General features: G+C 39.7%; 3 protein-coding genes and 2 long non-coding RNA genes across 12 annotated transcripts; 3 read left to right on the top strand and 2 right to left on the bottom strand.

Annotated features, from left to right (window-relative positions):
- Window positions 1-1,143: 1,143 nt before the first annotated feature.
- Window positions 1,144-8,974, bottom strand: LOC309693118 (ubiquitin carboxyl-terminal hydrolase 37-like). Of its 3 annotated transcripts, none has more exons than XM_082512106.1 (16): window positions 8,527-8,974; window positions 5,379-5,459; window positions 5,125-5,180; window positions 4,756-4,828; window positions 4,563-4,646; window positions 4,007-4,062; window positions 3,706-3,762; window positions 3,474-3,605; window positions 3,259-3,382; window positions 3,022-3,173; window positions 2,817-2,916; window positions 2,598-2,674; window positions 2,312-2,420; window positions 1,644-1,701; window positions 1,317-1,474; window positions 1,144-1,230 (listed from the first exon to the last, which is right to left on the bottom strand). In XM_082512106.1, exons 2-16 carry the CDS (start codon window positions 5,403-5,405, stop codon window positions 1,225-1,227), a joined length of 1,269 nt encoding a protein of 422 aa, XP_082368232.1. In that variant the 5' UTR covers window positions 5,406-5,459; window positions 8,527-8,974; the 3' UTR covers window positions 1,144-1,224. The 3 variants fall into 3 exon arrangements, with proteins under 3 accessions (XP_082368232.1, XP_082368231.1, XP_082368230.1); XM_082512105.1 differs by lacking the exon at window positions 8,527-8,974 and adding an exon at window positions 5,889-6,833; XM_082512104.1 differs by lacking the exon at window positions 8,527-8,974 and having other exon boundaries at window positions 5,379-6,833.
- Window positions 8,975-9,966: 992 nt separating this feature from the next.
- LOC309693116 (acyl-coenzyme A thioesterase 2, mitochondrial-like) lies at window positions 9,967-22,057 on the bottom strand. 6 transcript variants are annotated; one of them, XM_082512096.1, is made up of 5 exons: window positions 20,398-21,077; window positions 18,472-18,648; window positions 12,836-13,291; window positions 12,277-12,464; window positions 9,967-10,631 (listed from the first exon to the last, which is right to left on the bottom strand). In XM_082512096.1, exons 1-5 carry the CDS (start codon window positions 20,399-20,401, stop codon window positions 10,023-10,025), a joined length of 1,434 nt encoding a protein of 477 aa, XP_082368222.1. In that variant the 5' UTR covers window positions 20,402-21,077; the 3' UTR covers window positions 9,967-10,022. The 6 variants fall into 6 exon arrangements, with proteins under 6 accessions (XP_082368222.1, XP_082368224.1, XP_082368226.1 ...); XM_082512098.1 differs by lacking the exons at window positions 18,472-18,648; window positions 20,398-21,077 and adding an exon at window positions 21,487-22,057; XM_082512100.1 differs by lacking the exons at window positions 18,472-18,648; window positions 20,398-21,077 and adding an exon at window positions 21,487-22,057 and having other exon boundaries at window positions 12,836-13,286.
- Window positions 10,357-16,426, top strand: LOC309693121. The gene is made up of 3 exons (XR_014272578.1): window positions 10,357-10,434; window positions 11,047-11,192; window positions 16,358-16,426. It is a non-coding gene; the product is annotated as an uncharacterized lncRNA (long non-coding RNA).
- Window positions 16,439-17,550, top strand: LOC309693120. Its single transcript, XR_014272577.1, has 3 exons — window positions 16,439-17,242; window positions 17,328-17,439; window positions 17,520-17,550. It is a non-coding gene; the product is annotated as an uncharacterized lncRNA (long non-coding RNA).
- On the top strand, window positions 22,057-27,652 carry LOC309693119 (uncharacterized protein). The gene is made up of 14 exons (XM_082512107.1): window positions 22,057-22,156; window positions 22,953-23,113; window positions 23,911-23,936; window positions 24,076-24,108; window positions 24,205-24,294; window positions 24,706-24,777; window positions 24,886-24,974; window positions 25,087-25,189; window positions 25,451-25,553; window positions 25,633-25,685; window positions 25,793-25,871; window positions 26,093-26,565; window positions 26,765-26,958; window positions 27,067-27,652. The coding sequence occupies exons 6-14, from the start codon at window positions 24,721-24,723 to the stop codon at window positions 27,209-27,211; spliced, it is 1,296 nt and encodes a 431-aa protein (XP_082368233.1). The 5' UTR covers window positions 22,057-22,156; window positions 22,953-23,113; window positions 23,911-23,936; window positions 24,076-24,108; window positions 24,205-24,294; window positions 24,706-24,720; the 3' UTR covers window positions 27,212-27,652.
- Window positions 27,653-27,952: the final 300 nt, after the last annotated feature.

Raw genomic sequence — 27,952 nt, 5'->3', positions numbered from 1 at the left:
AAAACAGGAAACTTGCAGCAGGAGACAGCAACTTGTTAAAATGTTATAAAAGGTACAATGAAAGATTTTCACCCTACAGGGTTGTCAATGATCCAAGGATAAATGTCTAATTTGGTAAAAATTTTATAAGCCATTTCTGGAGAGACTGCAGTGGAAATGTTGTCACTTTTGGACTTTGCTACCTGCAGCTAAACATTTGCAGCTAAATCATTTATTTAAAAGCAGAAGCTGCAACTGATCGAGGGAATATTTGTCTGAAAACTTAAACTGAACTCCAAGGGTACCATTGCTCCAGCTTACCATCTTTACCTGAGTGAATCAGTTTGTTGAACAATCTAAATGATTCAGAAACTTCTGTGACATCAACTTAACTAAGGCTCATTACAAATTTCACAAAACACTGCTGAATACTTTTAATATTTTTTTATTAGTTATTTTTGTTTTTGTTGTTATTTTGATTTTAATAAAACAAAATAAAATAAAGAATTAAATCATTTCTTTGTTTTTTTTAAATTTAATTTATTTTACAAATAAATTAATAATAATATTAATAACAACAATAAAATTAGTGCTGTCAGCGTAAACGTCATTAGGTAAAATGACGTTAACGCTGACAGCACTAATTTGTTGTTTCCAGAGAGCAAGCCAAACACTGGTCCAGAAAAGGACGATCTCTAGTAGATTTTGTTTTAACCTCCTAGGACCTGGTGTCCACATATGTAGACATAACATTTTGGGTTGTCTAGACCAAAATACAAAATTTTGCTCTTCAAAAACCTGAAATATACTTATGAGGGAGGACATTACACCGCCACTGTTCAATCGAAATTTAAAATGAATGTCCTCATATGTGGATCTCATTCTTTTGAGAAACAAAAAAAAGATAGTCCGAATCTGATGTCTTTGTTTTTACATTCATCAGGTCCCAATCAACCCAAATGGCACAGAGAAATTAAAAATGCATGCCATGAAAGTTCAGGTCTTAGGAGGTTAAAAATGTCCCTGCTGATGAGACCAGTGAATGTGGGGCGACGGTGGCAAGAAAAAACTCCCTCCTGGAGGAAGAAATCTTGGGAGGACCAGGCTCTCTGGGAGGACCCTCCCTCCTGAGGGCAATACTTACCTATACTTGTCCTCCAGTGTGCGATGGTGGGCTGGGACGACTGCTTTTCCTTCTCAGCATGACGATGACCTTAACTTCCTTCCTTCCTTCCACTTCCTGTTTCAGAACTGAGAATGAAGACAAAACTGGTTAACAAGGTAACAGGACATTTAAAAATTCTCTCACTTCAGGATGAGATGCTGTGTCTTCTTACGTTTCTCTTGTAAAACAGGATGTAGGCCGAGTGCTGCTGTTCCTCACAAACTACAGATCCAGTTGTGTGGAGCACCTGTGCGTCATTATAGGTGAGCCAGCGATCTGATGTAGAGTGCTGACTCTCCTCAGGATGGACAGAACTACAAATGTAGTGTCCTGAAATCACATTAAGACAAATGAATCCAACTTCTGGAAGTCAACTGATTCAAGCAAACAGTGATTTTGACTTAGTGCTTCTTAGAACATCAAAAGCTTTTGTGTGTGAGTCCTTCACTGAAAAGTAGCAAGTTTTCATTTTCTGTTTGTCACAAGTCTGTTGTTTTACCTGACTCTGTGCCTCCATAATGACTGATGATGCTGACAATACTATAACAGCCACCACCCTGAGAAGGAACAAATCCAAAGAGTGTTAGTTTCATAAAGTCTCACATCAGTGCCACAATTAAGCTGATTTGCTGAGGCTACGTCCACACTAATGCGTTTTCGTTTGAAAACACATCGTTTTCTCTCCGCTTTGACCTCCCGTCCACACTGAGACGGCGTTTTCCTCAAGGAAAAACACAGCATCTTGAAAACGCTCTCGAAAACGCATACATTTCAAAACGGAGTTGTCCCGTCGCAGTGTGGACACTCGAAAACGCAGACTTTCTAAAACGATGACGCATTTTAGTCATGTGATGCAGTCATGTGAGCAATTAAACAAAGATAAGCCGAGTGCATTATACAGCAGTTGTTTTGATTGCTCTCAACTTTGACAGCCCTAAAAACGATTAATATCAGTTTGTACATGCTCCGGATAGCTTTTCTTCAAATTCTGTAATTCTCACTCACTTTTGCGCATGCGCAGGACTGGAACATAGGCGTTTTCGGCCGTTTCAATGCAGACGCACAACTATTTGAAAATGACTGAAAACGCTAGTGTGGACACGGAGTTTTCAAATCTATCCGGGCTAGTGTGGACGTAGCCTGAGACGTTCTGCAGTCTGTTTTTACCTGATTGGATGGCACCACCAAGTCCCTCTGCAGCCTGACGGGGTCATCCACCTTCTGAATCTTGTAGGTTTGTGTAAAGCCAAACCTCTTCAGATGCAAGATCAGAACTCTGGCAGAAAAGAAAAAAAACACAAACAAGGTAGAAAATAAGAAGAATGAGTGTCAAACACAAACAGAAGATGGGAGAAAACGACTGCTCAAATATTGTCTCGAAAAACTCTGATATTTGATGCGCCACAGTTTGGAAACCTGGTCAGTCGATCAATTCTGATGTGACCTTACTCACCTTGGCAGTGTATCAAAAGACGACTTCAGTTCTGAGGCCGTCCCTCCACAATCACAGCGATATTCTATTTCTTCTTCCTGAACAACAGCACAGAGAAAACAGGCTTTATGGTAGAAAGAAATCTCAACATATGCACACACACGCATACACACAAACACTAACAAAAAAGGTGTGTTAAGATCGCTGATACGACAACTCTATTGGAATTTGTGATCTTACCTTCAAGTATGTCTCTAACATGTTTATCACAGACCCCTCTGGAACCAGGTCAAGAGACAAACTGGTGAATTCCTCTTGCTGTGATGAGTGGTGACCGCAGCTACACATTTCAGGAGTAACGTAGTTAAAGTAAAGATCAGGTACGTGGAAAAGAGGTATATGAAAATATTGCAACCAGCTCTGCGTTTCTGAAAGACAGGCTTACCTCTTGCATGTCCTCATGTTCTCCATTTTAAAAATGTGATGGTCTTCTACTGGGCAGGTATAACTTTGGCCCAGGAGAGCTGCGTTCCTCTCCAGGCGAGGTGTGAGCCTTTTGACCTCATTGAGGAACAATGTTAGGAATTCATGAGCGTCCTGAAAGAAAAGCAGAGAGATTTAAAACAGTACATCAAAATCAGAAGGTAAAGCAAAAAACGAAATGTCCAAATAGCTGACGCACTTTCTGTGCACTGCCGGTGTATTCGGCAGCTTGATTGCTGAATGCCTTCTTAAAAGCTCTTAGGTGGTGATCTTTAAGGCCATAATCTGTCGACTCATGACAGTCCCTGACATCAATAAGCCTTCTGTAGAAAGGAAGGGTAAACAGACATTTCTGCTGTTAGATCTCTTTGTTCTTCAGGTGTTTGAAGAAAGTAGAAGGTTGACGTAGCGCACCTTAAGAGCTGAGCTTCTGGATCTGTGCTCCACAAAACCCCCTGACGCCTGATGTCTCTTATGAACTCCTCAATGTTGAGGAGGCTCTGCAGGCAGGAGTTCATGTAGCAGGTGTTTCCGATGTTTGGAAACCTGACACACACGCGCAACGTTTACAGTATCAGTGTAAAATAATTCATTTTCTCCACTTTGACAAAGTGACCTTTGATCTTTGTGCACCACGTGTACTCACCCGAAGCGGTCTATAGTCCCAGTTTGACTTTTTATTTTTTTCCCACCGCGTGCTACACTGCTCCAAAAAGGTAAAAACACAAACACAAAATTAGGAAAGATGTCAAGATTCTGAGCAGTGTATGTGCATGTATGCATGAGCTTTGAAGTTGAAACATTTTGGAGGACGTCCAAAAGTAGTAAAAAAGATGTAAATACACAAGGTGGAAGACAAATGCCAATAAAAGGGAAATAAAACAGCTCCAACTAAACCACTGCTATAAATATCTCCAGCAGCATTAAAGAGTGGCGCATTTCTTTACCTCTGATGAGACGTAGAAGGAATTTCCTTCTCTGCCACGTTTTGTTTGTGTAATTTCTGTTTAGAAACAAGAAAACCAACATCAGTAATGGCATAAAACAAACATACCAAGGGAGTCTCTCCATGAAAAGTGTCCAGTTAGAAAATTTGGTATTATTTCATATTATTTATCACTTTAGTGAGCTGTCAGCTCATGAAGCAGATATATAGGAATATCTTTAAATAAAATAAAAACAATTTATTCATGCTTTAAATTGAGTTTTAAAGTTTGTCCTATGAAATACAAAATCCTTCATTTGGTTGTGATCAAAATTCAGTTTTTACAGAAATCATCCATGAAGCTTCATTAAAAGATTCAAAAATGCTTATTTACCATAAAAAATATTTAGAGAAACATCCTGCAAGTCCCTTCAAACTTACCTTTCTGTGAAAAAAAACCGTTTAAACATCTTTGAACTTAATTTGAGGACATGGATGTGCTAAATTGCTCTTAATTCTTCTCATTTAACTGTGATGAGTAAATGCTTGATGACAGGGACTCTTTCCATAAAACATACCTTCCAGAATTTAAAAAGAAACCAGCGACACTTCTTTTGTGTCTTCACAGTGCTGCTCTCTGCCTCTGCATCGCTGTCAGTTTGCTGCAGAGGACGAACAAACATAAGTTTATTAAAAAAGTAAAGTCACTTTAAATTAACAAGTGCAATTTAAAGAGAAAGTGCATTTCATATGTTTTGAGTAAAAGCAAACCGAGGAACAGCAGAAGTGTCTCCATTTTCTCTTCTTCTTTTGACCATTTTCAGCAACAGAAGCATCCGGGATGCTGATGAGGACAAAAGTGTAAATGTTATTTTTCAAAGTGGAAAATTTTAACAAGGAGTACATGCTGGAGATTGCAGATAAAAATTAATAACTGTAATGGAACAAAATCATGTATTTTGTACATTTACACTCTACATTTTCAAACGCTAATCTCTGAATCAATATAAATTATAGACAAGACTAGAAGTAGTAAAAGATGTAAATACAAAACACCAATAAAAGGGAAATAAAACAGCTCCAACTAAACCACTGCTATAAATATCTCCAGCAGCATTAAAGAGTGACACATTTCTTTACCTCTGATGAGACGTAGAAGGACTTTCCGTCTCTGCCACGTTTTGTTTGTGTGATTTCTGTTTAGAAACAAGAAAACCAACATCAGTAATGGCATAAAACAAAGTATATGGTAAGAAAATACAATATCCTTCATTTGGATTCAAAATTCAGTTTTTACAGAAATCATCCAAGAAGCTTCCTTAAAAGTTTCAAAAATGCTTATTTACCATAAGAAAACATTCAGAGAAACGTGCTGCGAGTCTCTTCAAACTTACCTTTCTGTGAAAAAGAAGTTTAAACATCTTTGGACTTGATGTGATCGCAGCGAAAATCTCCTCAGCTTTGCAAAAGTTCAACTGAAAACAAGCAGTCAGAGGTTGTATATTTATAAACTTTCAGCATAGAATGTTCATACCCTGAACAGCAAACATCATCATTATGATGTATGGGGCTAATTTGCATATTTTGGAATGTATGCTCATTTGAACTGTATGGCACTCGTCTCCAAGCAACTGCTACAAAATACAGGTCAAGTCAAGTGGCTTTTATTGTCATTTTAACCACGTGCAGAGGTACTGTACAGAGTGAAATGAGACAGCGTTCCTCCGAGACCCTGGTGCTATATATGACATATACGGACAAACCCAGGACTACATAAAGTGCAGTGTGCATAAATTGCAAAAATAAACAAGACAAAACAGTGCAAAACTAGACAGAACAGGACGATACAGACACAAGACAATGGAAATGTGCAAAATGCTGAGTATTGTGCAAAAGTAACTAACGTGTGTGAAGGTGTGCGTGTGCCAGTGCAGTCACTGAGTGTTCAGGGGTCTGACGGCTTGTGGGAAGAAACTTTTCCGTAGTTTGGTAGTGAGGGCCCGGATGTTCTGGGACCTCTTTCCAGAAGGCAGCAGGGTGAAGAGTGTGTTTGAAGGCTGTGTGGGGTCCTCCAGCGAGCGGGTGTTATAAGGAGGGGAGAGGGACTCCAATAATCTTCTCAGCTGCTCTCACAATCCGTTATAGAGTACTGCGATCTAATGCGCTGCAGTTACCATACCAGACAGTGATGCAGCTACTTAGGATGCTCTTGTTAGTCCCACTGTAAAAGGTGGTGAGAATGGATGGTGGGAGATGGGCTTTCCTCAGCTTCTGCTTGAAGTAGAGACGCTGCTGGGCCTTCTTGGTTATGGAGCTGGTGTTGAGGGAGCAGGAGAGGTTCTCCGCCAGGTGGACACCAAGAAATCTGGTGCTCTTGACGACCTCCACAGAGGATCCATTCATGTTAAGTGGGCAGTGATCCCACTGTGCTCTCCTGAAGTCAACAATCTCTTTTGTTTTGTCCACGTTCAGAGACAGGTTGTTGACTCTACACCTCTACAGATGGCCCGCAGTGCAACCCTTCAGCTTCCTAGTCCTATATACAAATTTAAAGACCTAGGAGACTTACTTCTCGTCACAGAGTTGTAGCATTCACAAGATTTTCAGAAAACTTGAACTCAAGGTCAAGGTCACTGATATTCAAACTGACCCCAGAACTTTAGTAGATGCACCAATGGTATCAATTCAAAATCCTACGCTTCTCGTTCTCGAATTATTGTCTTGACCAAGCTGAGTATACAATTATGAAACAATCATTTTCCATTTTTATTTCACTATCTGTAACTAAGACAAATAAACAGTATTTGGGACACAAGTCACTATTAAAGTGGTTAGTGAGACTCCACATCTGATAACAGTATAACACACTGCTTATTTATGTAAAATTGTCACTGAAGGGTGCCATTGCTACCATGCAGTGTTTAAAATAATCCACTGTCCCAGTTTGTGCTCAGTGTGCATGAAATGCTTTACACCAAACTCCACTCAAAAAATTTGCCAATTTAAATACGTATCATTAGCAAGCAAGCAACCACACTATAAGTGCCCACTGTTAATTCAACAAGCTGTTAATATTAGATCCATTTCAGACAGTGGCAGTAATATTTTACACTGGGCAGCAAATCAGCACAGCAGGATCTTTCAGAGTGAGACAGAAACTCTGTGTCCTATTTTTTGTTAATTTTTAATAGCTCTTGCACAGCCACTGTTAATGTGATACCTTTGCACCAGATACCCTCCCATGCACCCATCAGTAAAGACTTCTTTTCTAAAGTATGAAGTACTCAGATACACCTTTCTGTACTCCTTACAGGACAATAAACCACTGATAAAAATTTCTGTAGTTAAAAAGGGATATTTGACATGAGAACACTCAACCGTTGGAGGTTATGTGAGGCCTGGAAGGTGGGACTGCTGGAAAATTAAAACGTTACGGCTTGAGTTCCACAAAGCTCAAGGTAAATAAAATACCTTTACAAATTTCTTCCATATTCTTAAAAAATTCTGATAATTTCTTTAATATCTTTTAAAAATTCTGATTGTAGCAGCCAAAAAGGAAATCACAAGGTATTGGCTCTTTCCCGGGCCGCTCAGGATATCAGAGTAGAAAAATATTGTGAATAAGATTTATGTGATGGAATCTACAGTTTACAGTTTCAGTACGACTTAAGTGTGCTTTTGTCAAATTATAGAGCAGATTTATTAAGCTCCCTGCGACCCTGGAAAGGATAAGCAGAAGCGAATGGATGGATGGATTTATCAAGCTTCTGCCGCCAGACTTTCCTGAAGTCTCTTCGGTTTAGAAATTTAGATTAAAATACTCTTAGAACTGCATATCTCTAAAAGTAAAATACAAAAAGAAACCCCCAAAACACTTTTGATGAGTTTAGAAAAACAACAGAACTACAGCTGGATATTTGAATTATTTTAAATTATAATACCAAGAAAATCACAACTAAATTAAAGGCTTGAGCAATGTGTGATGTGGTTAACTGTTGTTGTGGAAGTTTTCCATTTAAATAAAGCCTGCAGACGAGCGGTGAGCGGTAGCTAACAGTCTTTAATCAAAACACACAAAGAACAGACAACCAGGCTTGGTGGAGAGCCTACATGACCGTGGGGCAGGTCAGCAGAGTCTCCCCTGAGTCTAACATGGCTCTCAGTTAAATACCTTCTCCAGGAACAAAAGGCAGTACACAGCTGTTTCACACCTTAACCTCCTAGGACCTGGCGTCCACATATGTGGACTTCCCATTTTGGGTTATTTAGACTAAAATACTCAATTTTGCTCTACAAGGGCCTGATATCCACTGATGAGGACATTATACTGCTACTGTTCTATCAAAATTTTCAACGAATATCCTTATATGTGGCTCTGATTTTTCATAAAAACAAAAATAAGGTAAAAAAAAATCTGGTAATTCTTTGTTTTTACATTCATTGGGCCCCAATATGCCCAAATATCAAAGAGAAATTAAAAATACATGCTGTGGAAGAGTTCGGGTCTTACGAGGTTAAGGTTCACACTCCCTTGCTACCTACCAGAGTCCTCAAAGAGACAAAAGTTTCTTCCTGTGGAGCTGTCTGCTTCCCCCAACTTCCTTACTACACCCCCACCATTTGTCTTATAGTATGAGTGTGAAACATGTTAAAATCCAGTGGCACCAAGGCATTATACAATAAAATAATGTGATTAATACATAAGTAAAAGAAATTCCTATACACTGTCAACTGTGATTGGTGTGTGCGAGTGTATTATGCTCAAGGAGCTTTTAACTGCACAAATGAGCAGATTTGTGAAGTTTAGCTTCAAAATGTGTTTTTATATGTTCATTATGATTTTGAAATATGCACTTGTAAATAGCTTTCTGTATGTTTACATTTCTGTGTGTTTGTGTGGAGCAGGGATTTGTGAGCACTCAAAATTCACACAGTGCACACATTTGTAAAATCTTTTTTTTTAGATCATTTTGAGATGTATTATTTCCATAAAATATGCAACAGCCCAAAGAGAGTTTTACATGCATGTTTTTTTCTTAAAACCAAAACTCACTGAAGAAAATGAGTCACTAGTCCGTGCTGTTTCTTGATGTACCCGTGATCTTGTGGACTTATGACGGACTTGAGTCGCAGACCAAATATGGTTCAATACAAAATATGCTCAAAGCAAGTGAATACCTTATTTCTAGTGACGACTTGTGTGGACTTAGTACCTTACTTACTACCTTAAAATACGAGTAAACCATTAAACAGGAGTAGCTACATTGTCTCACCTTGTTTTGTTTTTTCTTCTCACATAATAACAAACTGCTTCCACCTAAAGTTAAGAAATTAATCTGTGGGTTGGACCATATCAATAAAGCCATTTTTAGTTTCCCATTTACACATTATATATATTTGAATATTTTTAATATGTTATGTTTCATGGGTCATCTTTTTAATTTGCTGGTCTCTCAGAAAGGAAACTGTGTAAATTAAACTTTAAACTGAAGTCTATTTGTCAGCTCATTATTCTTTGTTGCGTTTTTTTTAGGCTTTAATAGTTTTAACACAATTGTTTTTTGTTGTTGTTTTTAATTACAACATAAAGATCAATTTACAAAAGATAAGTACAGTAATGTGGGATCAAATAACAAAATCAGCGTTACGCAAAAATTAAAAACATGTATCTACACTCATCATATAATGTTTTTGGCACTGTGATGATGGAACAAATAGCCAAAACAAATAAAAAGTAATTTCAATGAAACATTAAGAAAGGCCGACTGGAAATAAACCATAGCTGACTGTAGAGTCCAGGATAAGCAGACAGAAAATCAAGTGACAATCCCAAAAAATTATAAAGAAAAATGAAAAAAGAAACATGTGTACAGGGCTCAGGAGATACAGGAGGGGAAGACATCATAATTTCACCTAAAATTTCAAACTGTCATATTAACAACTATTATATTAATTATAAAATGTGATTTTCATACAGTCAATTTGCTGTCATGATTTATGTTTCTGTAACTCAAGCTTTCTAATCATCCTGTTTGAATCTATAACTTGGCTTTAGTCTGTGCTGCATCACAACTCAGGTGAGTTTTGAAGAAATCCTGGATCTTCTTCCACAGGTGGATCTCAGCTGCTATGTGGGCCTTGGGCTCACCTCCCCACAGCACTCGTTTGCCTACACCTGCATTGAAGCTGGAGGGGCAGTGGGGTGCATAAGGTGGCTCCAACATGTGTCCAGCTCCAGGGTAAAAAACAGTCTCAAAGTTCTCCTTCCCATGATGCTTAAGTCTCACTACCATTTCATCCATGTAGGCTTCGCTGTCCCAGTTGAGGTCGTCTCCTACAACCGCAAAAAGAAAATGGCTCTTGGCTCGTTCAATGGGGATCAAGCTGCCCTTATTCTTCTCTGCCAGGGGATCTTCAAGAGCATCCTTTATGATGATTGCACCTGACTCGGTGGGAATAAACTTGCTTTCGTCAAACAGTATTGATGACAGGATCTGCCGTTTCTTGTAGTAGAGAGGCGTGACCACATTGGCGTTACAGGCATTCATGCACACTATGGCCTCGACACCTGGCACAAAAGCAGCGAGTGCCAGTCCGATATTTGCTCCCTTGCATCTTGACATTATGCCAACTCCTTTACTGCCCACCTGTGAAATAACACAGAAATTAAAAGGCGATGCAAATCTATAAAACATTTGGAGCGCAGGGCTGACTCTACCTGTCATTATTTTCATTTTTGTGGACTACATATGCATATTACCATTACTAAATAAATAAACACATTCATATATGCACAGTGAAGCTATCATGATCCGGGTGAGTGGCTGGAAACTTCTACCAGGGTCTTGAGTCTCCTTGGTATCTGGCCCTGGGCAGGGCCGTCATATCTCCAACAGCTTCACTCACCTGGAGCTGAGTTGAGGCAATCAGGCTAAAGAGATTTAAGCCTTACACTGATATTCCCTCTCCAACAGTTTGTCAACTACTTCATGTTGGTAGCTGGCTCTAATGCTCCATGTTATTTGCCAAGTGCTTTTCTTACCTTGTTCTCTTGTGCCCTAGCTTTTCCCGGAACCTCCAAAACCCTTACCCCCAAATTAAGCTAATCTCTTGAACCTCGGATAACCCAGCTCTTCTCTGGAAATCTCTCCGTGCTTCACCTGCCTGCCCTCCTGCCATCACACTCCTTCGGAACCTACGGAACTCAGGTCAGCCATCTCACACCGTCTAACTCACGCCCCCTCTCCCTCCAAGCATCTTTCACTCCACCTGCAAGTAAGCAAGACATATAGCCATGCTCACCTTTTCTAGTACTCCCCTTTTACCACAGTTCTAACTCCACGCTCCTCAGTGTGATCGCTCTATGTACCAAGCCATGCTACAGTTACCCCTTCAAGCCCAATTTCCCCCACTTGGCCCCATGACCACGTTATCACGCTACGCAGAGCCGCTGTTACATTCTACAGTCTATTCCTCTTTTGGCAAATCTCTCAAGCTCCTCCAGATTTTATTGGCTTCTAGCATGGACCTTGGTTCACTTCACACTGCAAATTTTTGTTTGTTCTCGTGATTGTCCTTTTTGAGACTACAATTCTAGATTCTAGTGTCTTGGCAGTAGTACTGGGGTCTTTAGACACATCTATCACTAGTTTTCTTTCTAGAGTGTTTGAAATCTTTTGCTTCCTACCCTGCCAAGCTTGTTCTGTACTGTGTGACTCTCTTGGCTGAATTTCTTAACTTTGCATATTGAAACTTGGAAATGCTGTGATAACTTTGTATATCTATTTCTTGCTTAGAGATCTTCAACATTTCTTATTCTATAAAATTATAAAAGGATTTCTTCTGTTTTTGGGGTGATGCGTTCTCAAGTGACAGCTCAAACATTGCACAGCAGTGGCTTCTACTATCAATAAAAAGGTCAATTTTTCAGGGGGCTGATAATGTTGATCTTGAAAATTATTATATGTTAGAAATTATTATGTTATTGTGTGATAATAGAAACAATTCATGTTTTCTCAAGAAGATTTGTGCGATTACAAAAAATATGTCGTAAAGCTGAGGCTTTATGCTCTCTGAAATTTATTCAATTATCTGAATGAATGTAAATGAGAGTATTTCTGAAACTCCACTTAAGCTAATTAAGATCCCCATTAGCTACAGGAATACAGCAGATATTCCACCTGGGATCTACAAATTTACTCTCCTCTCTGAGAATGCACAGAGTATAGAAACATAAACTTTCCTTCAGTATGAAACATCTTTCTGCTGTCTGTGCGCACTAGAGCAACTCACCTTTGGTTGCTGTTTTAAGAAATTCATTGCTTCTTCAAAGTGGTCCAGATGTGTTTCTGTGATATTGTCACCCTTCTTATTGTACACCGCCACTGAGAGAACCACAAAGCCTTTGTTAGCCAGTAGACTGGGTCTTGCCTCAGATACTGAGGTGGGCAAATCCAACACAGCAGGAAAAGGACCTTTTCCTGGAAGAAAGAAAAAAGATTCTAATCAGCAGCAAGTCATATTTTAAATTTTATTCTTAATTTCTCTGGAAGCCAGTGAAGGGACGCAAGAATAGGTGTAATATGTGACAGTCAGCTATTTTTTGTTAGCAGTCTTTCAAACAAAGGTCTTGCTGCATTCTGTACTAACTGGACATGAGTTGTGGAGGACTGAGAAACGCACCTGAAATGTGAACTACAGTAAGCAAGGTGGGAGAAAATTAAAATTTGAACTAGAAGTTTCAGATGACTGAATGACAGTTAAAGTTTAATTTCAACAATGTTGATTTAAAAGCTGGTTAATGTTAAATGAACTAAAATGAACATAGAAACCTAGGAACCACCTCCAGTACCTGGAGGAGTGAAAAGGACTCCACGGATGTTCCCTTCATTGACGGGAACCCTGGTGACCCCATCTCTCATCAGAAGCCTCTCATTCATCATCTCTGCCAGTAATCTGCCCTCCTCCTCATGCACAGAAAACTTCACCACCTGGGGGTTTATGGCATTTGTCTTTAGATATATTTTGTGCATGGTATGTGGCCTCATGGAACACAGCAGACCCATGGGTTCTACTCCAACGTAGCTCCCACCTAGCGAGGGGTCTCTTTTCAGGTCGACCTCCCCACTGCCATCAGCCCTGTAGGTGGCCGAGGAGCTGAACACCACTCCCTTGTCATCAGTTAATTTGGCTCTCATGTTGACAACCTGCCTTGGCCTCAGCCCGGCCACCTTCACCTGAATGGGCTCATCAAACATACATTTGATGCTTGGCAGCAGCTTCAGTCTCACTTGAGAGGACATCTTTTCTGAAAAAGAGAAAAAGATTGGACTTTATGAATGTAAGATAAAAAGTCCCCTTACACAATACTTTTTGTAAGAAATTTCAGAGACAGATCGATCCATATTACATTACATTATGTTTATTAATTACACCAACAACCCACTGTCCCAGTTTGGTCTCTGAGTGCAGGAAACCCAAATCCAAACTCCACTCAAAAAATGTGCCAGTTTAAATATGTATCATTAGCAAGCAACCACATTACAAGTGCCCACTGTACTCTCTGTCAATAATGTTAATACTAGATCCATTTCAGACAGTGGCAGTAATATTTTACACTGGGCAGCAAATCAGCACAGCAGGATCTTCCAGAGCGAGACAGAAACTCTGACTATTTTTTGTTAATATTTAACAGCTCTTGCACAGCCACTGTTAGTGTGATACCTTTGCACCAGATACCCTCCCATGCACCCATCAGTAAAGACTTCTTTCTAGTTAAGTAAATGGTTTGCATGGATTTCCATTAAAGGTTTTTTTTATGTTCAGTACAATTATTCAGTCACTCGTTGCACTTCAGGCAGTTTTGATTCCCGTTTTCATGATCACACAGCCACTTCAAAAGGTAAACACCAACTTCAAAGTGATATTTCTCTTCCATTGTTTACAATTAAACTTTTAAAAACAAAAAATTTGAATAGATGTTGATTAGGACAAAAGGTCCCAAATCCATGCCATCAATGCATAGTCACAATTAATTAAAAGTTAATAAGACTTGCAAGGTGGTAACACAAGCTGACTGGAAATAACAGAGGCACAAAGAGTCCAGGATAATCAGGAAAAAGTGATCCAGTGATACAGTCCTGCCTGGCAGGATGATGTGTTCACAGAATTTGATATATATTCTGTCATGCAATCAGTTAAACCAGGGATAGGCAACTCCAGGCCTCGAGTGCCAGTGTCCTGCAGGGTTTAGATCTCACCCTGGGTCTCGCACCTGAATCAAATGATTAGTTCATTACCAGTCTTCTGGAGAATGTCAAGACACGTTTAGGAGATAATTTAGCAATTTGAATGAGCTAAAACCTGCAGGACACCGGCACTTGAGGCCTGGAGTTGCCTACCCCTGGGTTAAACTGTTATTGATTTCTCAATGTTGTTCACAAATTACATTCTCTATACCCTCAAAGCAGTCCTGCAGCTTTGAGGGTATTCACAAGACCGCCTTGTGAATATGGGTCTTTTAACAAGAGGAATATATCTCCACGTTGGGTGAGTGTTGAGTAATTACATATGAGAGCATGAGGGTGGGAATGGATGTTTGTATCTGGTCGGGTATCAGACGCCACCTCTCTGGGGGCATCTCGGGCCCTCCAAGGTATGGAGGCCTATCTCCCCCCACCACTTCCCCTGCCAGTGACAGACGCCCTCAGACATCGGTGCGTTGGTGGTTCTTTGTGTCCGGGGATGGGCGCCCAGGTACACACCGACTCACTCCTTGGTGGCTGCTTGTCGGGGCCTGGAGCCTGGGGCTCGCTCGGACCACTTCGGGGGTGGGGTGCCCTCAGCCTCTCGGCCTGGGGCTCGGTCACTCAGGCACAGCTGGCTGCCAGCGGAGCTCACGGGCACGTCACTGCAACCCCCCCGGCTTCTGCTCCGCGGCTGCTGAGTGACCCCTCATCTGGGACTCTCGTCAGCTCTTTCTGGGATAGTGGCGCGGCTGCCCCTCTGTTGGTCTTCCTTGGTCTCTTGTGTTCTGGGGGCCTCTGGATGTTTGGAGTTTTGATCTCCTCCATACCTGCTTCATGCCCTGGTGGATGGGGCTGTGGCTCCCCACACCCTCTAGCACAGCGGTCCCCAATCCCCGGACCGGTACCGGTCCGTGAGTCGTTTGGTACCGGGCCGCGAGAGTTGAGGCTCAGGTGTGAAATGTATGGTTTTCAGGGTTTTTATCGTTTTTCAGCGTTATTTTGTTATCGTTTTTATCGTTTTTATCGTTAACTCGGTTTTCCTGGGTCTTTTCACGTGTGTTATGAATAAATCTTCTTTTTTTCGGTACCGGTACTAGTTTTATTATGTTGTATTTATCCGCAACACCTTAAAGGTCCGTGAAAATGTTTTTGGGCATAAACCGGTTCGTGGGGCAAAAAAGGTTGGGGACCGCTGCTCTAGCAGATCATTACATGAAGGAACCTTTTAAAAACAAGCGCGTTCATGCTTACAGGTGTACACATGGGTGCTCACACACACAAACTACACCCTTTTTGGCTCCTACCTCAAAGCACACTGTGCGCTGTTGATCTTACGTGCTGCACAATAATGTTTAATATTTAGTATTTACCGTTATATTCCCATAGATCATCGTGATGTTGTTTATTCTATTGCTCTCGTTTTCTTCTGCTTGTTTTCTTTTTTCATTCCCAACAGGTGAAATTAAAAAAAAGTATCTACTGTTATCTATTGTTAGCTAGTTTATTGTGAGGGTGTTGTTTTTAGATTAGATTGGATTAGATTAGATAGAACTTTATTAATCCCTCGGGTGGGTTCCTCTGGGAAATTCGATTTCCAAAAAAGCACAGCACCGACAGAAGTTACAGAGTTACAGAATATTATATATATACACACACACACACACACACACACACACACACACACACACACACACACACATATATAAATACAGAGACAATATAAATAAAATATACGAAGGGGATAAATAGAATAAATAGGAATAAAAAATAAAAATACAAGTGAATTGCACATTTCAAGTATTGAGGTCTATTGCACTGTTGACTATTTACAAAAGTATTGCACAAAAGGTATTGTACAGTGAGGTGCAGAGGCACTACAGCTTAGTTGTTCCCCCCTCCTTTGTCCTCCTGTTTCCCCTCCCTCTCCCCTCCAGAGAGGAGTTAAACAGTTTGATGGCGTGTGGGACAAAGGAGTTTTTAAGTCTGTTAGTTCTTGTCTTGGGGAGAAGCAACCTGTCACTGAACAGACTCTTCTGGTTGTTAATGGCCGTGTGCAGAGGATGCCTGGCATTGTCCATAATGTCCATCAGTTTCTTTAATGTCCTTTTCTCTGCCACTGTCACCAGAGTGTCCAGCTTCATGCCGACCACAGAGCTAGCCCTCGGCCCTGTTTCAGGAAGCCGGTTTAGTGGAAAAACTGAGTAAGTATACCCTGAGTTAACGAAAACTCTGGGTTTTCGGTTTCACAAAGCGAGTTCAGCTGCAGCCTGAGTGAGTCACTATGACGACACACGCCGTGAAGCTAACCTGCCCCCTAGCAGGTTTACTACAACTAACCCTGACTGTCTCCGCCCCTTTGTCGGAAACCTGACAGTAGGAAGTGTCAGACATGGCGTGTCCCTTCCTTGAAGAGCCAGTAGATCGTGAAGCCCAAATTCTCCGCAGAGCTCTCCGCCGGGAGAGAGTGATCAGAGCGCGTTTGGACATTTTATCATTTCCTGATGATTTTCTGTGTGAACGTTACCGTTTTTCAGCACAATCTATAATTTATTTGGATAACATCCTCAGGCCATATATTACGCATGTGACACATCGCGGACATGCTCTCAGTTCTGTACATATTATTTGTATTGCACTTCGGTTTTTTGCAAACGGGAGCTTTCTGTATAATATTGGTGACGCTGAGCACGTTTCCAAGGCTACCGTCTGTCGGGCAGTCAGGAATGTTACAGTTGCACTGAAACGTCTCCTGTACTCGTTTGTGGTGTTCCCCGGTCATAGACCCACAAGATTCATCAAAGAGGGATGCCACAAAATTGCAGGTATCAGGATGACCAAAACTTAATTTATGATGTGGTGATACTTGAACTACTACTTAAATTTTACATTTATTTTCAGGGTTCCCAGGCGTGATTGGCTGTACAGATGGCACTCACATTCCAATCATTGCTCCTTCAGTAAATGAAGGAGACTATGTGAACAGGAAGTCTTTCCACAGCATTAATGTACAGGTACATAGTTCCCTGTAGCATTTCAAACTAACAAATTATTTCATTATAGTAATGGATGCTAATTTGTGTTCTCTGCACTGTGAAGATCATATATGATGCTGCCAACATTATCACAAATGTGGAAGCCAAGTGGCCAGGCTCTGTCCATGACTCACAAATATTCCGTGAATGTACACTGAGCACAAAATTTGGACATGGTGAGTTGAAAATACTTTAAAATATATAAAGACCAATTGCTTCAGGGACATTTGAACTGAAGTGTATCCTTCTGTCTTAGGAGAGTTCACTGGCTACTTGCTTGGTGATAGGGTGATAGGGGGTATCCATGTTTACCCTATTTGCTTACCCCTTACCAGAGTAAGGGGTAAGCTGAACTGGGCCCACAGCAGCGATATAATCTGGCTAATTGCAGGACAAGAGCCAGAGTTGAAATGACTATCGGAATGCTTAAGGCCCGGTTCCAGTGCCTGCAAAGACTCAGGGTCACCCCAGAAAGGGCATGTGACATTATTGTGGCATGTGTGATTCTTCACAACATTGCCACAATTAGAGGAGAACACTGTCCTTCTGAACCAAACAGCAGTGATCCAAACCATGAACATCCTGACCCTCCCACGGACATACAAGATGGAAGCGCAGTCAGAGACACCATATGTCACAATCATTTCTTTTGACCCATCACCTCAACATGTTGAAAGAAGAATAAACAGATTTTTTGTTCAACTGGCTTTATTGGTCGCCTGTATTTCCTGTACACAAAGTATTAAAAGATGTAAACCTCATAAAGTGTCTCTGTTGCTTCCTCCTCTGTAACAGCTGTCAATGTTTCTTCATTATTTTCCTGTAGTAAAGAAATAAACAACATTGCTGTTCTACTGTAAACTCATATAATCTGTGGAGTATTACTCACAACTGCATGCTGGTCTGGCTCAACAGGAGGCTGCACCAGATGCAGTACACCATCAACTGATAGAATATGAGGTTTATACAGGTCACTTATAACTTACAAGGGACCAAATGGCAATTAACAAACATACCAATCACCTTACACTTCATTGTCATTATGCTCTCAAAGACAACCAAGACTGAGGGAAGGCAAAATCAGTAGGAAAATAACTTCACTACAAAATAATCCATTATGGTAAAGAGTTTATCAAATGAATGAGCAGCACTGCAAAGGTGACTGTGAAGAAAGGATGTATGCACATCATGTATTATTTTGAATTTACCCCCTATGTAGGCACTTGTGTCTTGCGGGGTTATTGACTCAGAGGATGTCCCCGCAGAGATGCCTTCGGCCACAGGGCGCCCACTGTTTTGGCTGAGGGCCAACTGCTCAGCCTCTGTGAGTGGTGGTGGTGGAGGACCCCCACCTGTTTTTCGGGCCTCCACTTTTTTTCTGTTGGCTATAACGGGTCACATTTGAGCATACAGAGTAAGCAAATATGTACTTGTAATGTGCTCAGATAATTTCAATAAGTGCTTACAGAAAGAAAATTAATGTAGCCTCTAACTGCAATTGATTTACATGGGACAAACAGACCAAGCACTATGGCTCATAATACAATTACACCTTACCTGTTTGGACTATATTTTTATTAGAGATGGCACGATACCACTTTTTTATGTCCGATACCGATACCGATATCATAAATTTGGATATCTGCCGATACCGATATGAATCCGATATAGTGTTTTTTAATCAACAAAACTGTTTTTTAAAATATCTTGCTGCATTTTGCAAGTCTGCAAGTTCATACTCAAGTTTAAAACAACAACTACACTAAAGCTATTCTGTTATACCTGTGTACAAAAAAAATATTTAATAGTTCAGCAATACTGATCAATCTAATAAACTTAGACCTACACCATCCTCCCTATTCTGGTATTTTAAAGAGTACTTAGCGTAAATATTAAGCAACCTAACTAATAGGGTTCCAACTCCCAGCAACAACAAAAATAAATAAATAAAAAATAGGGAACCACCCCTCACGCGCCACCTCATGATGCTTAATCGACGTAATCAACCTTAATTTGATGCAGTGTGAAAAAAAATGCACAGAAATCAATTATTTTTCAAGAAATATTAAATAGATTCAACATCTTTCTTCAACAAAATTGCAGACTGCACAGATGGTACCTTCCCAAAGGAAAAAGTACTATAGCTTACTAGGGTATATATATTAGACTTAATAGTCACTATATACAGTAATTGACTTCTATTCATTTTACATCAAATTAAAACTTTGTGTGTCAGATAATTATTTATTAAAAGCTAGACATTTTAAATGAGAATAAGAAAGAAAAGTATGTCTTTGTGCCCCCTTTTCCCAGTTAATGCCCTATCGGCCCCCCTGGATAAACTTTGCTAGATCCGCCCCTGCACAGTTACCAGCGTCAGCTACGTAGAAAAAGATCCTGGTGTAGAAAGTAATATTAAATACATTCTAACAACAGCTTATCAAGCTTAAACGTGCTGCTGTTGTTCAGCCGCTGGTTTCCTCTTTCTGGTGCAAAGTGGGCCAAAAACAAAGACGGACTCGCGACAGAAAAGCCGATCAGCTGATCATTTAAGCAGTTTCACGATTGAAGTAGCAGCCGGAGAGCGAGAGGCAGTCGCTCGTTAAGCTTAACGCAGGAATGCTTTACAAACATTCAGAGATGGACTTACACACTTGCTTTACTTCTCTCGGGGATAACTTTGTCGGAGATGAAATGCCGGGTTGCTAGCGAAGCTCCAAATGCTATCCAGACCACCGACAGGTCCCGCATGCCACAGCCGCTCTATCACGTGATGCATACTGCTCCGACATGCTAACGTTCTGAGGTGAGTTACGGCGTGTTGCAAGTTTTGTGAGGTGCTTTCGTGATATTTAATGGATCGGATTACATTTTTTATTTTTCTCCGATATCCGATCCAGTCATTTAGGTCAGTATCGGACCGATACCGATACGTAATATCGGATCGGTCCATCTCTAATTTTTATATTTCATTTTTACTTGCTGCCAGGCACGTTTGGGGCCTGTTGGGTTGCACCTGCGCTCACATCACATCACAAAATAAAATGTATAAAATAACAAATAAAATAACATATGATAAAATAACGTGTTAAATGGGTGGAAATCCCTAGATCAATGTTTAAATTAACACTCACGCATTGACTCTGTCGGCTATGTTTTGCCATGCATGCTCTCTTTCTTTTGCAGCTGTGGCTGTGTTACTTTTTTCCGCGGAATTTGCATGTTATCGGCATATGCTGCCATCAGAATTTCGGCCTCAAGCGCTGTGAAATACATTGACCGCGCCTTCTTTCCCTCCGTCTCCATGGTGACTCGCTTAATCTGTGCTCCGCTTATCAGGGCTTTATGTATCCTCGTCCGCGCGCTTCACTTGGGGTTGACGCAACTCCGCGTTGATTGAACTAATTGTTATCAGCCTTTCTGAAACCGAATATTCCGAGTTGGACAGTTCGGGGTTACTCAACCGTGAGTGTCGTTTTTCACTCTGAGTTTTCTAAACCGGCTTCCTGAAACAGGGCCCTCCTGATCAGTTTCTCCAGCCTGGATGAGCCTGGATTTCTCCAGCCTGGATTTATTATGTTGCTCTTTGTTTTTTTTTCTTCCCCCCTTTCTCACCATCTCTTCTCCCCTCTATTTTTCTTTCTTTCTCACCCTCTCTTTCTTTAACCCTGTCCTATCCCCCAGTCATGTCTGTCCCATCTTTAAAAAATGAAAATAAAATAAATACATAATTATAATAAAGGTCAGTTAAATGGACCAATATGGCAAAGCCACGATGATCCACTTGGTAAAGTAAATCCACTTGGCATCTTTCTTGGCCTTCAGACAACAATTCTGATGGCTAAAAATCCAAACGGGACAGGCAAAAACAAATAAATAAATAAAATAAAATAAAATAATATATATATATATATATATATATATATATATATATATATATATATATATATATATATATATATATATATATATAGACCTCAATACGTAAATTATCACTGTACTGTAACATGTACAGTACTTGCAAAATAGTTTTCCATATGTTTACATTGCTGTGTATCTATGTGGACTGGAGCACGGATTTGTGAGCACTCAAAATTAACTCAGTCCGCACATTTGTATATCGTAGATTATTTTCAACCTTTCGAGACAAATGTATCTCCATATATGTGCAACAGCCGAGAGTTTTACAAGGATGTTTTTTTTTTCTTAAAACCAAAACTCACCGAAGCGAATGAGTCTGGTGGTTGGTTTTGTTTCTCGAAGTACCCGTGATCACGCGGACTTAAGACAGACTTGAGTCGCAGCCCAAATATGTTTTAAATTCAAAATACGCTCAAAGTACGCTTCTGGTGACGACTTGTTTGGACTTTGCCTTAGCCAAGTATCCCAGAATGCATTTCAAACGAAATTCAGAACTGGAAGTAAAGTTCTGAAAAAGCACTGTTTCTAGTGCATAAAATAGTGCGACGATTTCGGCGAGAATGTAGCAACATTAAATATCCGGCCAAATTATCAAAATATTACCTATTTGCAAAAGTTAAGCACAAGATATATAATTTTTTAGGATATATTATATATATATATAATGGGTGACGTTTGCTTTTCTGCAGTGGTTTATTCTTGAGAAAATCGGTTTTGCAGAGTTTAAAGTCAGCCTGCAAAAAGTGTCTGATTTTATTTCACTTTAATGTGTTGACATCGGTGTTTTTACCCACCACAGTCGAGCCAGCCGCCGCTTGTTAACCGCTTAAACGTTCGTGCGCTTCTACACTGAGTTTTAGGGTAGTATGTAACATGTCGATCTGTTCCTGGATATCCTGAAAGCCGATGTCAAATCAGCTCCAGAAATGATCATATTATATTTCAGCTGTTTTCAAAACAAACGGTCTGTAGGTAAGTTTGTAGATTATTTTAGAATGCAGAAAACAGGTCATTTTAACATCTGACCTGATTGTTTTTGTTGAGTTAGCAGCATGAATACATGTACAAGAGTAACATAATATTTTTTAATATTATAGTTCATACAGCACACACATGTTACTGAAAGGTTACAAGTCTGTTGATTGTTCAGTCATTGACTAATCAGTCACCACACTGAAGTTCTTAACAACTGATTTGTTAAGAAGTCAGTCCACCGTTTGCTCCAGTCTTTCCAGAGTGCTTCACACTGATGGTCCCTTTAAAGTCGAGCATTGTGCAAGAATGAACTTTGCATGCCCTGGACTTTCAAACTATAGTCGGGTTCCTGATAAGTGGATACAAACAACTCAAAACGGTGAACTGTAATTGTCGCTTAACAGTAAAACTGGGTTGCAGTGTTTGTGAATGCAGCTTTATTGAAACTGTAAATGATGTCTGACAGAGGGCGCTCGAATAGAAGGTGTGAGAAGTTATTATAGAATATTACTGCTTACCTGTACTAAAAGAATGGAGCCGGTATATTTCGCTCTCAGATTGCTGCTTTACTTGAGGTTCATAGGATATTTAAAAGTAGAAGGCAACACTGGTTGGTGATGGAGATTGTTGGTCAGACCTAGAAACTGTATGTGTGTTACAGAGCTTTTTCTGGCTTTTCTTTTATTCTTGCAGAGGATGTTGTGCTTATTTTACGGACGATCTGATTTCCTGGACGATCTGATTTCCTCGTGTCAGCATTGTTCCCACATCATCATAATTAATGTTGTTCCAGGTTCAACATTGCAAGTGACCAATCACCTTCTTGTGACGTCATTCCTTTGCGACTTCGAAATACCCGCCTTCGAGTATTTCGAAATACAAGTGAAGAAGCGAAAAACCGCCGCCTGTCCGCCGAATTTGAAGTCAATTTAGGATACTTTCCTTTAATAAACGGTAAGCATTATACATATGTTCCTCACTTGGCTTGCTGTTTGTTTGCTAGCGATAGGCTACTTGACGACAGCATTAGCTAACCAGTGTTCCCCAACTTTTTGGGTGTTTCGTGGCCCGGGGGTTGGGTCAGGCAAAATTGCAGTAGCTTCCCTGATCATTTTACAAACATAAGTGAAGAGAATCTGGACTAAAAGGCCTAGACTTATGGTTGTGTGCTGAATCTATGAATCAAACTATCACCTGGAAACATAATTAACTGGTCCATAGCTGTGAAACTGGACATGAGTTCTTGATTCTATGGAGATTAACAGTAATCCAGAAATTTACAAATTTGTCCTGGTACATCGCGTAAATGTTGTCCCAGGGACATCGCGTAAATGTTGTCCCTGGGACATTGTGTAAATGTTGTCCCTGGGACATCGTGTAGAAGTTGCCCTGGGACATCGTGTAAATGTTGTCCCTGGGACATCGTGTAAATGTTGTCCCTGGGACATCGTGTAATTGTTGTCCCTGGGACATCGTGTAGATGTTGTCCCTGGGACATCGTGTAAATATTGTCCCTGGGACATCGCGTAAATGTTGTCCCTGGGACATCGCGTAAATGTTGTCCCTGGGATATCGCGTAAATGTTGTCCCTGGGATATCGCGTAGATGTTGTCCCTGGGACATCGTGTAGATGTTGTCCCTGGGACATCGTGTGATAGCTTGTAAATAATGGAATGAAAATTATTGATTGTTATTAACTTGTGAAAAAGAAGTGTAACAAATCCACATGTTATGTTCTTACACCCTTACAGAAACTGTGACTCCTTCACAATGTCAGGTAAATGTCAACTCATGTTGAATAATCAACCAATCAAGCCTTTTATTATCACATGCAATGTTATTGTACAATTTACTTAATGAATCGTGTTCCTTAGTTCTGTTTTTATTTATATGTATTTATTTATTTGTTTTATAAGGTAATAGATGGCCTAATCTATTTGCAGTGTGAGGTATGTTGAAAAGCTTGTTTGATCATAATGACATAGCATGTTTACGTTTTTTGTAATGTATTTGAAAACATAGGTGTATTTATGTTATTTTTATAGAATTTCCCTCACATTTATCCAATACCAAGCCAAATCACTGGAAAAATTTTGGATGGGTCCACAAGAGCACAAAGTGCATACTTTTTGAAGGTATGACTTGGACTGTGGTAACTATGTTCTTATCACAAAGGGTTTATAAGTTGCCACTATAAACAAACAGCATTTTCCAAAATTGAAGCCTTGTCAGAAGAACCTGAAAAATACCTTTCTGAAACCTTTTCTGTGTAAAGACTTGTTCAAAAGCAATGCACACAGATTAAAACATTTCTGTCTTGGCCAACTGATAAAGAACACCAAAAATTGAGTGGTGCGTGTTGAGTCTGTGGTCTTGATTTGTTTTGTACACACTATAGAAATTAATTAATGTAAACCAAAAATGACACTTTCTATATGTTTGTGTATCTGCAGAATTAATTACAAGTCTCACCTGACAAGCTTTTGCAGTTTTGCAGTGTCATTCTTGACAGAAAAACATACTTGTCACATTATTTTTATTTCCAGAAAAACATCTTTCAGATGTATGAGAAATTGATTGGAGCCTGTCTGGAAAACGGCAGCCACTGGACCTTGTTTGTAAGTTGCACAGATTTTGCACTCTCTCTAGTGCATGACACTTTTCGGTGTCCCTCATTAGGAAAGCTCAAGGCCCAAGCCTACCATATCCATCTTTTTACAAAACAGTTTTGTGACATACCCAAGAGGACCATAGTCTATATGAATTCATTTGGCGAGTCGGAGGTCAGAAAAAGTGCGGTGTTGAAAAACTGGAGGTAATTAATTAACATATTTAACATAACATATTTAATTTAATTGAAATCATTACCAAACGTGGTTATTGATTTCTCTATATGCTTTTTATTTGTAATAACTGCGATCTCTCAGCTCATTTGCTTCAGCAAGAGGCTGCACTGGAGAGTGGACCTTGTCACATGTGAGCCACCCACATCAACAGGATGGGAACTCATGTGGAGTGCATGTCATAATGGTACTGAAAACTATAGCTTTAACCTATATAAGTAATGTTTACATTTTTGCCTATTCAGTTTTTAAAGCCTTAGAGGCAGGATGGTAAAATCTCAATTTTTTTTTGTAGATTGAACCATTTCAGCAGTAATGCTTTGCTTTGGTTGCTCTGTTTTTTTTTTTTTCTCGGGGGGGGGGGGGGGGTTAAAAACAAACAAACATTTCTTTGTTAATCTAATTCTTTTTGTTCTTTTTTTTTTTTTTTTTCTTCGTCAATTATTAGTTTGCCCAATCTCTCATTGACGGTAAAACACAAGTGGAGGAGTACAACACTGAAATCACAAAGCTCAGGTCCCGACTTTGCCACTACTTATTTTCCTCAATAGGTAAAGATAAAATTAGCTGCCTTCTTTTTCTCTAACATTGGAAAATGTAACTTGTACTTAAACAAATTATATTTTGCAGATCGAACTAGGAAGTGCAGTCAGTGCTGGTGTGTGATTGCAGCCAAAGACCGGGTACACTATGACATGTCCTTAGCCATATAGATTGTTTATTTAATGGACTTTGTTCATTTGTTTTTTGTTTGTTTATTTCTTCTTCTTTTTTTTTTTTTAATTCACAGGTGCAGTGCCAGAAATGTGGTGCATACAAGCACATGCGTTGTTCAAAGTCTGTTTGTGGCATCTGTATCTTCTGTGAGAGTAAGTCACAATATAACTAAACAATGTCCAAAAATGTTTAAAGTGAATTTTTTTTTCGTAATTTTGCCTTTGCACACCAGGACTGTGTAATTAAAGTGGACGTTTCAAGATCCAGTTTTTACACAAAACTATTTTAGACATAACTGTGTCGTATTGTGGGGATTTCTCTTCACAATTAAATTGATATAGTGCTGTTTATATCATTCTTCTTTATGTAACAGCACAGTGCAGCACAGCAGAGGGAAAGGAGTTGTGCAGCATAGTGGGTGGCTATACAGGAGGAGCAATAGAAGTAGCCAGTGAAGAATGTCATCAGGGAAAGCATCAGGCAGCGAATGACAAAGGAAAAGTTCCTAAGGGAGAGAACATCTGCAGCAAATCGACAAGTAACAGTGAGATAGGAAGACTGACAGTCAGAGATGAAGGTACACAGACTGAAGACAAAGAAAAAGAAACAGAAGTATACGGCACAAGTCTGAGTACAGATAATGCTGCTGCTGATGATGTTGACAGGATCGATGCAGATACAGAATTCCAAACTGATTCAGAAGGAACTAGTACAGTTTACAGAGTGCATGGTCGCTTATCTGTACCAAGCTCAAAAAAGAAAACCTACACAATAACAGAAGACGAGATCAAGCGCAGAATCAACGCAGAGAACATGTCAGTTCATGTTTTCAGAGGTTTGATTGGGGTAGATATACATTTCGTGATTTTGATGTCACCTGAAATAAATCCGGGTTACTCGTATCAATGAAGTGACAATGTGGCTGGAAATTGTGCATTTGCTGCAACATATACACAATTACACCATGTAAACAAAAGCATTTAACTTTGTGCGCATGTGTGTGTCTCTCTCTGCTCTTTTGGTGTTTGCACTTTTTCTTTTTTAGGGCCGTAAAGCCAAACTGCCCGCAATGATTCTTGACAGGCCTAAGAAGGCCAAAACTAAAGTAACGGTGTTTAGTGTTCTGAGTGAAGAGGAGGCTGGGGAGCTAGCCCTCGGGTTTGCCGGAAGATTGGCCTGCGATGTCACAACAGACATGGTCTGTAAAGGCATCGACCATTCAAGTGCTGATATGACAAAGTAAGTTAGTAAAACAATATGAAAGTTGTATCTTTTTTGGTATTATTTGTCATTTCCCCGTATTTGGGTTATTGGTGTAACATTGTTAATCTTACTTTCTAATAACAGACAGACTCTTCTCAAAATCCAACACAATCTTAAACATGAGCTGACTGATTCCTCAACCTTCAGTTTGCTGACACACACCTTTGGCCCCGCTGCACTGGATTCTGTCATTTCATTCCTGTGTGAAAAACTTGATCTTGTCTCTTAAATAATGAAACCTTTTGTGACTTTTGTTTGTTCTGTAAATCAGAATCTTGAAAATTGTTCATTGTTGTTCTAAGTTTGTGTTAACTATTTGGCAAAAATGATTGGTTCCTAATCCAAACAGCATAATGACTGTTCTAACACATATCTTAAAAATGCTACAAAGAAAGAAAATTATCACATATGTTTCAATACGAATGTAATTGTGTCACACTCGGTTTGTAGTAACTTTCCTGTTTTATTTTGAGTTTTGGTATGTTTACACTGTTATTTTTATTTCCCGTGTGTTCGTCTTCCCTTATTAGTTTTACTGTATTTAATTAGTCTGATTTAATAACTTATAATTATTTACTTTCCAGTGTGTATATATGCTCCTCGTTTGGATTATTGTTTGTTTGAGTTCTGCCTGTCTTTTCTATTAAAGATTTGGACTTTTGGACTATTAGTGGACCTCGTAGGTTTTTATTCTGTTCAATTGGTAATTGACTGGGTTTAATTTAGTGGCCTGGAAAACAGGCCGGAGGGGTCTGGTCATTTTAACCCCCTAAGACCCGAAATCTTCCATGGCATGCATTTTTAATTTCTCTTTGATATTTGGGCCGATTGGAACCCGATGAATGTAAAAAGAAAGAATTACCAGGTTTTGTTTTTTTTACCTAATTTTTGTTTCTGAGAAAAATGAGAGCCACATATGAGGACATTAATTTGAAATTTCGATAGAACAGTTGCAGTATAATGTCCTCGT

The sequence above is a fragment of the Aulonocara stuartgranti genome, assembly GCF_965226115.1.
Source record: "Aulonocara stuartgranti genome assembly, chromosome: 18".
Taxonomy (NCBI): Eukaryota; Metazoa; Chordata; class Actinopteri; order Cichliformes; family Cichlidae; genus Aulonocara; species Aulonocara stuartgranti.
The sequence above is the reverse complement of the archived record's forward strand: the minus strand, read 5'-3'. Positions and strand labels throughout refer to the sequence as shown.